This window comes from Rhipicephalus microplus, chromosome 1 (assembly GCF_043290135.1).
Source record: "Rhipicephalus microplus isolate Deutch F79 chromosome 1, USDA_Rmic, whole genome shotgun sequence".
NCBI classification, from domain to species: Eukaryota; Metazoa; Arthropoda; class Arachnida; order Ixodida; family Ixodidae; genus Rhipicephalus; species Rhipicephalus microplus.
Window position 1 is genome coordinate 130,783,846 of NC_134700.1, and position 13,639 is coordinate 130,797,484.

Sequence of the window (13,639 nt, forward strand, 5' to 3'; positions counted from 1 at the left end):
TGACACCCCGTACCAACCTACATGCCGATTACAATGCAGCGACTTTGTTCACATGCCCTCCAATACTGTGACGTACATCGATTTCCTGTGCTCATCAGTTGTGCCCAACGGTGACTATTACGCTACGCCTCTCACCGACGTACTCCTTGCGCATAATGATGCAATTACCTACATGGTGCTCATCATTACAGATAACAGAACTGTCTACCACTTGTAAATTTTGGCTACATGAATCAAGTGCTTCCACAAGGCATTTCTGTGGCCCAGCTGTGTCCGTTACTCGATTCACAAACCGAAGTGCTTGCCTTAGCACCCTTGTTTCAACGCAGCACACACCGTTCGCAGCACGTTCGGGCAGCCATCAAATTGTAGACATGATCGCCAAGGGAGTGCAAACCCAGACTAGATCACCCGGTTCATATGCTCTGTGATTGGTGTTGTACTGGCGAGCATCTTGATTTTGCCGCGATAAAATGCGAAGGCTGCAGGTCTTCCTCGGCATGCTCAACAAGTACATCTGCATCGGGGGTATTCATGTCCAGCCGTAAACAAGACTAAAAGGACCAGTGGTTTCCTAAAGAGTCGTTTTGTAAGCAAAAGTGATATTCGGGAGAATTTCATCTCAGTTCTTGTGACCCTTAGCGACATACATCGATAGCATATCTACAAAGGTTTTGATTAAAGTGCCAATAAACAACCCCAAAGTTTTAAAATTGTTATTGGGAAAATATGTGCACTTTTGCTTTGTGAACATGCTGTCACAAGAATTTTGCGAATGCGTAGGAAGCTACAGGGGTTAGAACTTTAGTTTCCGCTGGTTTCAAATTTTACCGTGGCCTCGCATCCCTTCTCCCTCACAGCGAGGGCAAAGCGTAACCCATCATCGTGACTGGTTTAGACCAATCATCGAGCTGCGCGCTACAGCAACACCACCTAGACTATTGACAAGGCCCCTCCAGGGAGAGCGTGACGTCACGCTAGTTGCCCACCTGCAGCCCGGCCGTCGTCGCCACTCGTTCTCGTTATATCTGCTGTGGGCACTTATTGAAAGCCGGTGTTTCTTTTTTTTGTTCTTTTTTTTTGTTCCTGCGCCGTCTGCATTTGTTTACGCCTGCCTTTACACTTTAGTGATCAAACTGTAATAGTCAGAAATGCATTTGTAGAAGTGGTTTTATTAGGACGAAAGGCTAAAACCATCCTACCTCATTTCTTGTTCACGGTTTTGATTTTTCTATCAGCTGCCTTTTTTTGTGCAGTGCTTTGGATGGTGTCATTTCGAAGTCCACAAAAGTTGTTCAGAGCGACATTTGTTGCAACACGCACTACACGCCGCACGATAGTCTCAGAGGTATGGCCATTTTCACAAGTCTCTAGCTCAATACCTCCTAGCAGTGATGTGGTAATGGAGCTTACATTACCACGTTGGTTGTTCGACGCGAGGAACACCTTTGCATTTTCTCTCTTGGTGAGCTTTTCGACAACAAGCGTTGTCACCAGCACCATGTGCACAGTACATGGCTGCGGAAACTTTAAGCTTCCTCTTGGCAAGTTGTCAATCATTGTGTTACCTTCCACATCTATGTTCCTGCTCTCCAGGACGAGCACGCTGCTGCAAAATGCGCATTACAGCTTCTTCAGAGCTGAATGAGCACAATATCCAGCGATATAAGCAACGCCCTCCATGTCATGCTTTGGGTTGGAAATTTCATCATTTGAGATGTGAACAGAGAAGTTATGTTGCGATACTTCTGTGTCACTTTCACTGCTGATGTCTGGCTGCGGAAGCATCAGCAGCTTTTGCAGACGAATTTTCTTTTCAGACTCCAGAAGCTGCCTCACGGAAACATGATATTGTGCACCAGCAACCTGACGGTAGCGACCGAAGCGATCTTCAAGAGTGTCAGTTTGAAATTTTCCCTGCAAGACATACTTGAACTTCAGTTCTTCTAAACAGTACCGCGACAGCTCAACAAAGGAGTAGCAAGTGAGTCTCAACGCAGAATGTGTTTCCCTTGTCAAGCAGCCACGGCTCATGTTGACACTGCTCCAAGCATCCAGCCAGTCTACCATGCCACTAAGGAAAACCAGCTATTTATCCACCGTATAATTCACTGGATTTTGAAGGGCGTCGTTCAGTCGGCGACCTTTCGAAGAAGTCTTCACGTTGACGATTTTCCACCACGTCGATATGATGTTTATGAAGAGAGCTGTTGAACTGGCACATGTGGTTTCAAGGGCATCGCCACGCGTCTCAAGTGCGTTTGATACAAACGGATTAATGACATTTAACACCAACTTTACATTTTGTCTCTCCATAGGTGTTCAATTGATTGCCTTGGAATTTAGCTTGTAGCCAAGCTTGAGAAGCGATGTCTGCTCCAGTGCATACAGCTGCCGTACGGCTTCAAATGATGCTGCTTTCATTCTGGGCGGCTCGTCGGGCAATATTCCTGACAGGCTCACTTCAGGAAAGTAAAAGCATATTCCTTCATTTTTTTTTATTCATCCAGTTGTTCCTGATGCATTTCAGTATGTGCACAGGGTCTACGACATAAAACAGAGGCCGATTGTTGTCGGCTGGATGAGGATTACAATGTTTACTTCCTGTTTCTCTGAGAAAAACGACATCATTTTCCGGTTGAGGGAATTGTTGTCGGTAATTACAGCAATGACCCTGAGGCCCATAGATTCCACTTCTAAAATTACTTTCTTGCAGAACTCATGTAGAATTTCGGCGGTCATTTTAGCAACAGGAAGAATGTGAAGCACATCTTTGTTTGATGACAAGAGCGACTGAAGCATGAAAACATGAGCGGTTGTGGCTGCCTCTTGAGAATTGGCTGCAGATCCAACTATGCTGCCCCCTTTATAATCGAAGTATGGCTTGATATGAATTTCATCAACCATTAGCGTCACCGTCTTTTCGTGCGGCTGCATGCACTTCACTCTTTCTCGAATGTAGGAGAGGAAGTTCGCTTCGTTTTGCTCCTTCAGTGGATCGCCTCCATACTTGGAACAAACGCGGCGCAGGGTTGAAGGACGGGGTAAAGTCAACGTCGACGCTGATCTGGCAAAGTTATAGGCGTGCGGAGATATGGAGTGCAGGATGCTAGAAAACACTAATGTTTCAGCACTGTAGCGACGAATGGGGGCAGCGAGTGCGAGAGCTATTTGCTCATTTAGCAAACCAAAACGAAGCACGGTGTTCTTCGGTCGTGTCACTGTCTTGGAACAGTTCATTCAATAAGGAGCCGATATGCTGCAACACTGACGCTGTTTTCGACGGACTTGCCACTTCAGGCGTCTCAGTCATGTGGTTTTCCAGCTGCTGGAGCAGTGAGGACAACGTCCGGATGTCGCGCACTGCGTCTGGAACTGCGCCTCCGCAAGGTAATGAAACCAGCTTGATCATACCTGCTGAGACTGCAAGTGAGAGATCAGCAAGCACAGTGACGGAAAACCTCACGTGCGGTGAAGGATTATCTTCGATGCGGAGAAACATCACACAACGATCTTTGGCCTTGATGGTCCAGAAATCATTACTTCATACAGCAGAAAGCTTGCCTCTTAAGTGTTCAAAAGAGGACACAGCATTTCTCTCCTCTCCGCTTTTTTTTGCGCATATAGAGTCCTTAATCGCTTTGCTCAAGGCCTCGTCTTCCATTCGAGCTCGTTTCGAGACAGGAGATTCTCGACGATTGCGATTCGTGCTCAGGTAGGACGGACAGTTCGGAAACACCGATGGTATAGCATCTGACACTAGGCACACCCTCTCGCTGTTGACTGTCAATGTCCACCCGACGCTGCGTCGAAATGTGACAGCTTTGTGATGAAGTCAGCCTCGAGGAAGTGGAGTTCACAGACCTGCGCCAAGCATAACAGTGACTTCATTGCTTTCATACGAAACGGGCTAATGGGAACTTTGACACGAGCCTGAGTATTTCTGTTCTATTTTACCGCACTGCCCTACCTGAAGCGCGACAAAACTATCATAACCACTCACGATACTCGCTCCGTTCAACAGTAACAGAGCCAGAACTCCAGTAATGCGATAGAGCCGGTAAGACAACAAACTTCAGCAGTTTCTCACCTTGGAGTGTATGCTTGGTGTGAAATCCTTTCGTGGAATGGCTTTTATCCAAGACTTCTTCCGAGCTTCATCCTTGGGGAATGCGAAAACACGCACTTTGGGACCACTGTCATAATTGCCGCGGCACCCGGGAACACAACAACGTCCCATGTCGCACTGATCGATGTGTAATCACATACTCACAAATACAACACCAATAAAATAGGACACGTGGGAACGGACGAAGACTCAGAGCAGTGCGATGCAGCACCAAGCCTAACGCAGTCTAACCAGCGAAGCAGGTAGCGATGAAAGGCAAACCTGTCGTGGCTTGTCCCCCGTTCGGGGTAAAAAAGTGCGCGGGGTGACCAACACCACCACCTGAGCGACGCGTCCTCGGCCCCTGGACAGTCGGTGATATGTCCGGGGAGGGGTTGAGGCTGCCACCCAGGATCCGGCGAAGGACGACTCTTGCGACACGTCTCACGAACAAGTAGAAGATGCATTTAATTTACATATTTGCAAGAGAAGTACATTGCAACGAGAGCGTACAGACGCGCCTTTCCATCATAAGGGCCTAGAGCGCACTCGAGACGAGCGGGCCAGCGAAGTCCAGAGAGAGAGCACAGCGCACTCCCGACACGCTCCTTTTATAGCCGTCCATGCACGCGCTAGACGCCGACTGTGTGTCCCAGCGACGCTGATGTGCGTTTCCTGCGGCGCACACAGACGCCTCCCGCGTTCCTGCAGGATGCAGACAGCGTTTGACCAATGAGGGTGGCGATTTGGGCTTGTTGGTATGGTTGCATGATGATGGATGGTAGCGCAGACAACGAACCTGTGCCTTCTCTTGTCCGTGTTCGTTGTCTGCGCTACCATCCATCAGCGTTTGACCGTTACGCCGATGAGCGTCCTTTGCAAGCCACCTCCTTGCTGTGCCGGTCATAGTCATAACATCGGACAACTAGCGTGACGTATGCCGTCTGGAGAGAGGGGTATGAACGGGCCTTGTGAATAGTCTAGATGGTGTTGGCTATAGGCGACTTGACGTCTCTGCGCATGAAAGAAGGATTGGCCTGCATTGACTGGCCCTTTTTAAGACGTTTGGTTAACACCTTGGTCTGGCAGTGGTACGCAGTTGCTGTTATGCGTGTCGTACCACTCAGCCGCAGGATATCTTGTAGCAACTCTGTCATAAATGCAGTTCCACGATCTGCGATGACAACAGCAGGGACAGCGGGGCGGAGAACGGTGTTCTTGATAAAAAAAGTAAGCCACATCGGAAGCAGTTGCTCACTGGGCGGCTTGGGTTTCGCAGTATCTATTCAAGTAGCCGGTGACAACAACAACAATCTAGCGGTTACCATGCAGTAGTCTTCGGGAATGGGCCGAGTAAATCCATCCCGACCTTTTCAAAAGATGCCCAAGGGATCGTATAGGCTGAAGCAGATCAGCTGGTTTCATAGGTGAATTTTTGCGGCGTTGACAAGCTGTGCAAGTTTTGACGTACTGCCCGACGATTTTCGTAAGTTTCCGCCAGTAGCATTCGTTCATGATCCTCGCCACAGTACGTGCGAAGCCAAGATGCCCTGGTGACGGCTCATCGTAGAAAACATGGAAAATGTCTTTGCGGAGAGCAGCAGGAACGACCCGGAGGAAAACAGTTTTCGTAGGATGACGCGCTTGTAGAGGACGTCTTGGCGTCGACAGAAATGTGACAAGTCGGGCGCAAACTGATAGGGGGATTGTGGGTGATGTCATTCAAGGTATTCGATTAGTGGTTCCAGTTCTAAGTCATCGCATTGCTGCTCAGCCACGTTTAATGATGCGAGATTAGCAAGGCAGCTGAAGTGTTCATCCCCGTTCTCTGCAACGGTCTCTACGGGTGTGCGAGAAAGACAGTCAGCGTCGGTGTGTTTCGGGCCACACGTGTAAGCTATCGTTGTATAGAATTGCTGTAACCGAAGGCTCCATCTTGCGAGATGGCCCCAAGGATCTTTCAGATTCTCCAGCCAGCTGAGAAAGAGAGTGGTGGTCACTGAGAATTCAGAAGGGGTGTACGCCCAGGGGAAAATATCTTAACTGGAAACAACTGGGACCTGTTCAAGTGGTTCATGGTCATATTCCCAGTGGGGCCCAGTTGCCAGTGGGTTTCAGCTGAAACCCGTTGGCAGCTAGTCCCCACTGGGATTTAGACCATAAGCCACTTCAACTGGTCCCAGTTGAGACCCACCGGCAACTGGTCCACACTGGGCATTTGACCATAAACCACCTGAGCTGGTTCCAATTGCTTCCAGTTGCCAGTGGACCCCTGCGGTGCATATAGACGAGGAAGCTTGGAGTTGAAACTTGACTTCATTTATTATAAACTTTGCAGATTGAGTGTGCAGGAGCTGTGAAGCATCTTTATTGCTTCCTTGGAAAGGTGGCAAACGCTCGTGATTTAGTAAATCTCGTGCGTACGGAACGATCTGAAAGAAATATTTACACTGTTAGTGAAACTGGAATTACCACTTCACACATACAATACTACCAGAAATTAAATTTCATCAACATCGAACTAGTATCGGCTAATTAGAAAATCGTGCAGTGTGCCCCGAAGTAAAGTCGATATTGCTCTCAACCAAAAGACATGCCGAAATTACGGATAGCTCCTGTAAGCAGAAACAGTGGCTCCTAATTCACAACTCTTAATACGTGACTCGATCGATGACTGTACCATTGTGAGATATATTTATGAAGCAATCATGAGCGAGATTCTGTGAATAAATATGCACACTTTTAATGTACACATCAGTAAAAGTTACAGATACACCACAGTTTATTTTACGATCTTGCACTGCAATAATTACCACAATAATTTTGTGTCACGTACAATTATAAATTCTAATTCCCTCAAGAATTCTCATAAATGTCAAAATACAATCATTGAACACTATATGGAGAGACATCTTGTTCTATTCCAATTTTCGAACCATCGAGCTTATCTGCACGGAAGAAGAAAACCATTGGACAGTAAAGCCAAAGCTCGCACACAGACAACAGGTTTGATGATATTTATTTACCAGCAAATATCTGCTCGTTTCTAGTCCTTCAGATAGAGATAGAAGCCTGCCCGAGTATACTTCGTTTTTATTTAGCATGCTGTTGAACACAAGTATTGCGCGATCGACACTTATTTTTTACGACATTGCGAAACAAATGGCAGCGAATCTGCAGTGTCTAAAGAATTGTTTACAAGGCATTATTTGATAATCTACATTCTCAAAACACTGTGTTGCATACTGGTTCGGGACCTGCAGCTATGCTGCTGCAGGTCCCGAACCAGATTTCAATATCAACCCGTGCTCTTCGAGGTGCAAGCAATACCTGCTCAAGTCTCTTCTCTTGCAATTCAAAGACTGCTTCTCGTCATCGTCGCGAATTCGACAAACCCCAGTCGTGAAACATCGCATCATAACAGAATAAAGTGCCCGACCAGTTCGAAAAAGCCCGTACCGAGTCTCGACGCGCGGATGTGACGCCGTGAAGAAAAAAGTCAACGAATAGCTACGCGACGACATCATTCAGCCATCCAAGAGCCCTTGGGTGTCACCCGTGGTATTAGTGAAGAAGACGGGGCCCCACATTTTTGCGTCGACTACCGCCGCCTGAACAAAATCACAAAGAAGGGCGTGTACTCTCTTCCACGTATAGACAGCGCCCTGGACCGACTCCACAATGCGAAGTACTTTTCCTTGATGGACCTCAAAATGGGCTATTGGCAAATTGAGGCAGACAAGAGGGATCGAAAGAAGACGACATTTGTCACACCAGACGGCCTCTTCGAGTTTAAGGTCATGGCATTTGGTCTCTGCTCGGCGCCTGTGACGTTCCAGCGCGTTATGGACACCGTGCTCGTTGGATTGAAATGACAGACTTGACTTGTGTACTTGGATGACATCGTCGCGTTTTCCTCCAGCTTCTGCGAGCATCTCCGGTGCCTTGAAGCGGTATTTCAAGCTATCAACATCTCTGGACTAACCCTGAAGCCAGAAAAGTGCCGCTTCGGGTACGAGGTGCTGTTGTTCCTGGGACACGTGCTTAGCAAGTCTGGAGTCCACCCAGACCCGCGAAAAACAGCCGCCATCACTGATTTCATGCAGCCTACTGACAAGAAGGCTGTATGCCAATTTCTCGCTTTGTGCGCCTATTACAGACGCTTCATGAAATACTTTTCACAGATCACCGAGCCACTAACGCAACTCGGGAAGACCGACGTCAATTTTAAATCGTACACAGCGCAAATTGAAGCATTTCAGAAACTCAAACGACGCCTCCAGACACCCCCAATACTTGCGCATTTCGGTGGATACACCAAAACAGAAGTACACACCCAACGCAAGTAGCGTAGAACACAGCGCCGTCCTTGAGAAAAAGACTAACAGCGTGGAAAGAGTTATCAGTTATGCTGGCCGGTCGCTATCCAAGGCTGAAGCCAACTATTCCACAAAAGAAAAGGAGTGCCTTGACATCATGTGGTCAGTGCCAAAGTTTCGCCCCTACCTCTACGGCAGGCCTTTCAAAGTTGTGAGCGACCACCATACCTTGTGTTGGCTATAGCTAACTTGAAAGACTTTTCGGGCCGCCTCGCACAGTGAAGCCTCAGACTCCAAGAATTCGACGTGACCGTCGTTTACAAGTCTAGAAGAAAACACTGACGCCGACTGCTTGTCTCATGCCCCTGTCGAGCCACCGCTGCACGACGGCCTGGATGAGAACAGCTTCTTAGGGAACAATAACTGCCGACGACTTCGCCGAGCGACAGCGAGCTGTCCCGGAACTTAGAAGCCTTGTGTAATACCTTGAGGGTAACAGCACGACTGTTCCGAATGGTTTCAGGAGAAGACTGGAGTCGTTCTTCTTGCGAAACGGAGTTCTCGCCCCTTCGAGCCGACCGCTTTCTCGTGGTTCCTTCAGCAGTAAAACACTGTAGTGGAGGGCTCCGGAAATTTTGACCAGCTGCAGGGTGTTCTTTTACGTGCACCCAAATCTGAGCACACGGGTCCACAGCATTTTTGCCTCCATCGAAAATGCAGCCACCGCAACCGTGATTCGATCCCGCGACCTGCGGCTCAGCAGACGAATACCTTAACCAATAGACGACTGCGGTGGGGTGGATAAACGAATTGAAAAAAAAAACAATACAACACTGAAGATGCAATTACGACTCCTGCATTCCCTTCGCAAACTGAAGCATCAGTTGCTATTACAATATTTATTAGTAATGTTGCCAGGTAGTCTTTTAAAATGGTATTTAGGTATCTACTGGGTGGTGGTGGTGGTAGAAGCATTTTATTACAGGAAATGTACCAGAGAGTTGCGGAATATTGCATGATTAAGTGGCAAGACCCTATTCCGGGATGCCAATGCAGTTGGCCGCTGCTTGATCGCGCCTCACCAAGGAGCGTTGAGCATCCAATGTCGAGCAGCCGATCAGGTACTCCTCCCAAGCCTCTCTAGTTGGGATGGGGAAAGGGTGTGAAAAAGGAAGGGGGTTAGCAGGGCACGAAGCGACGACGTGGTAGGTGTCGGCCACGACCTGGCAGGTCGAGCAGGTGCCACTGATTTCCGGCAAAAAATGCCTTGCGACCGGCGGACTGAGATAGGTGTTCGTCTCGAGGTGGCGTAGTATTCTCCAGACCACTTGCGGGGCCCGGGTACAGGCGGCGCGAAGCCCGGTAATAGGCAAGAATTTCGTGAAAGCACGTCAGATTCGTATTGCCAGATTCCGACTAGGGACACGGAGGGGCAACGGCACGGATGAGAGAAGTGTGGGCAACGGCGTTCGCCGCCTCGTTGCCGGGCAGGCCCGAGTGGCCTGGGGTTCATACTATACGAATGGGGTGAGAGTTAAAGCACCAAGAGGCTGCCCGAAGTAGATGAGCTGCCAGAGGGGCGATGGAACCCTGAAGGTATTGGGAACAGGCTCAGCGCGAGTCCGTCAGGATGATGAGTGAGGTGGGAAGCGAGGTGGCCAAAGCAATGGCAACCTCCTCAGTTTGCGTCACAGTGTTTGCTCTAAAGGAGAGGCCATCAACGTGTTTTCCCTCTGTAGTCACGGCGGCCGTGAAGTGACCTGAGGGGGAAGCCCGAGACATCTACGTAGAAAACGCCAGGGCAGTGGGAGTGTCACAGCGGAAGGGCCACGGAACGTGCTAGTCTGCGGCCAGGATGTAGCTCTGGGTTTATGTTACGGAGTAGTGGTTCCACCTATAGTTCTTGGCACCAAAGTTTTGGTATGGGTGTCGGAGTGTCTTGATCGGATATCGCATTGAGGCCGAGCCTGTGTAGTAGACATCGCCCTGAGGGCGTCTGCGACAGACGATTACTTGGCTAACATGATGAGCTTCCCGCAGCTCTGCAAAGGAGTTATGTACCCCTAGTGCCGCGAATTCGCTGTTGGAGGTGGCAATGGGAAGGTCGAGTGCCCGTTTGTTTACTGAACGAAGGAGAATGTCCAGCTGGTGCTCGTGGTGACGACGCAGGTGAAGGTAATGTGAGGCGTACAGGACGCGACTGGTCACACCCGCATGGGCCAACTGCATGGACTGGTTCCCACGGAGGCCGCCACGCTTGGTAGATATGCGCCGTATCATACGGCTCACCTGTTGGCTGGTACGTCGGAGGCTTGCTATTGTGTCCTTGAGATCCAAAGATGAAGTGATGTGGAGCCCAAGAAATCGAAATTTCTTGACAGATGTAACAAGACCAGACGGAAGCAAAAGCTGGGGTGGAGGTAAGTGAGCTACTGAGAGAAGAGCTGATTTAGCTGGAGAGCACTCTAGGCCACACGAAGCAGCGTAGGCATTCACCAGAAGGGCAGCCTTTTGTAAACGCACTTCGATTTATGCTGGGGAGCCAGCGTTGGTCCAAATTGTAATATTGCCGGCATATAACGCGTGGTGTATTCCATCGACCTCGAGCAGGAGGGAGGGAAGATTCTTCATGGCTAGGTTAAAGAGTAGGGGTGACAGGACTGCACCTTGGGGTGTACCCCGTGTGCCTAATAGGTACGGGCCATGTTCGATAGAATCGAGGCAGATGAAAGCGGCACGATGAGAAAGAAAGGCTCGAATGTAATTGAAAGTTTCCTGGCCGCAGTTTGTGGTAGAGAGACTAGAAAGAATACTACCGTGTTTGACATTTCAAACGCTCCTCTAAGATCGAGTGCGAGCACAGCTTTATCATTACAGCGCATAGTCGTCGATTCTATGATGTCGTGTTGAAGCGGGAACAGGATGTCCTGCGCCGGCAGAGGTGGGCGAAAGCCAAACATCGTGTCAGCAAAGGTCCCCCTGGCCTCCAAGTAGACAGAAAGGCGTTCGCGGACCATGGTTTCTATGAGCTTTCCGGCGCAGGAGGTTAGGGAGAATGGTCTCAGTGCCTCGATGCTGATCGGTTTGCCCGATTTGGGTATGAATGTGACGAGTGATGTCATCCATTCTGATGGGAGCGGGGAGCCATCCCATATCAAGTTTATCAGGTGGAGTAGCGAGCGGTGTGCCTCGTCAGGAAGGTTAGCCAGAAGCGACACTGTGATGCCATCCCGACCAGGGGCCGTGCCCCGTCGCATTTTCGCAAGTGCAGCCCGTAAATCTGAAAGCGTGTGTGGCGCATCGAGCTCAGCGTTAGGGGTGCCGGAATACGTATACTCCCCCGACAGCACAAACACAACCTCAGGACATCCTCAGTATGCCTCCATGAGGACAATATGACGCCCTCAGAATGTCCTTTTATGGCACTAGAAAGGCACTAATCCCGTCCCCTTGTTCATACACATAACAACCTCAGCACATCCTCAAAACAACAATTTCGGACTTTTTCAGTATATTTTCTGAGCAACGATAGCGTGGCCGGTTCGGTACTGTGGGCAGTGATACTACTTAGGGTTTACTTCTTTTCATGACATTTGCATACATAAAAAAAACACCTGCGAGGTCTCGAGTATAAATACTGTATCATTGAAATTTATTTATTTAACAGTAAATAATCACAATAGACAGCTTTGTCAGGCATTCGAGTCCGCGTATAGTCTGAAAAAGGAAAAAGCAGTATCAAGGCAGTCAACACAGCTCAATCAACTAAGTTTGTAATCTTCTTCGAAAGTCTGACACCACCACGTGTATCGCGCCCAATGCACTCACTAGTGCTAGAGGCTCCGCACGACAGCCTATCAGCACACTCGACACGGGCGTTGACTTGACTTGCCCGAGGTCGAGCCATGTGTCAGATGCAGAAGTCGATCCTTTCACGTTGGGACCAGGCTGCTTCGAAGCCCAATTGATCGCGATTGGTTGTTGTTCCAGGCTGCTTCGAACCACACCTCGCCGCGGTCGGCCGGTGACAATGCATCCATGATAAGTCTGAACGTTGAGCAGCCCAGTGCACCCATCAACGCGACAATTTACCTACCGTCATCACCTACGACTTACACTCTCACACATATCTCACTTTTAACCATGCACACAAACAACAAAGGACACGAACCTTCACTAGTCCACTGCATTTTCCCTGACCAGTCCGTCGCCGCCATTTTGACAATCAGTTGGCTTGGAATGGCTTGGCTACTTGGCTATCTAGAATGGCACCACATAGTTAATGGTTGCCAGCTGCTAGTTTGTTACTACGCGCTACAGCGACGTATATTGACTAATTTAGGGCTGTGACATTAAAGAACACACCGTTTCAAATGGACATTTTGCAATACCAGGTTCGATACCTAAGTCAATTGATTACGTGTGTCTCATTAAGAGCGACGGATAATTTGAAAATTTTCTACAAAAAAAACGAGGCGAAAATATACAATAGCTTTATGACTGTAAGAAACAAACGTGTGGAGAAAGTTTTCACGTAGAAATACATCTACTTGGTGCACAAAAGTCTTCAGGAATTATATCTAAGTGCTCAGTGCAATGTTTCTGTCATCCCCAAAATATCCTTAACAGGACCTTTTCCGGACCAATTGTTGTCCTCCGAAAGCACTCGAAGGGACGTTTCCGGGGCAAACCAGCTTGTGTCGTCCTCAGTAAGTACTAAGGTCCATGAGAACTGTGTGAGGACGATTGTACCATATGAGGACGGCCTCAGGACATCGAGTGTTGTCTGAGTCTGGGCCTATAGGGTCAGTTGTACGGCAGATGTATCGGTAGCACAATTCTCGCGCGAGTTGATATGTAGTGCCCTGATAGGCATGCAGAGCATGGCGGAGCTCGCATTGTGTTTCTGCCCGAGTGCTGGAGAGATCCAGAAGGCTACGAAATAGCCACCAGGTGCCCTTAGAGGTAATCTGGTTCGCCACCTTCGTGCACTTGTCAGTTGAATTCGTCAAGCTGCGCACAGTATGCCACAGCCTCTGCAGTGAGCGCCTCAATGCGAGTGCGAAGTTTTCGATTGAGTTTGTTGCGTTTCCAGCGCTTTATAAGCCTGCGGTGAGTGCTGTGTTGGGGGCTGGCTGGTCCCGACGAAGCAGAAGAAGAAGAAGACGGCCGACGGAGACGTACGCGGCCGGCGGGGACACCGACCAGCTCG

At 49.0% G+C, this 13,639-nt stretch overlaps 1 protein-coding gene across 1 annotated transcript; it reads right to left on the reverse strand.

The window, feature by feature from the left end:
- Nucleotides 1-1,152: 1,152 nt before the first annotated feature.
- LOC119178396 (THAP domain-containing protein 2-like) lies at nt 1,153-12,677 on the reverse strand. The gene is made up of 3 exons (XM_075887367.1): nt 12,599-12,677; nt 4,091-6,540; nt 1,153-3,864 (listed from the first exon to the last, which is right to left on the reverse strand). Exons 2-3 carry the CDS (start codon nt 4,238-4,240, stop codon nt 3,787-3,789), a joined length of 228 nt encoding a protein of 75 aa, XP_075743482.1. The 5' UTR covers nt 4,241-6,540; nt 12,599-12,677; the 3' UTR covers nt 1,153-3,786.
- Nucleotides 12,678-13,639: the final 962 nt, after the last annotated feature.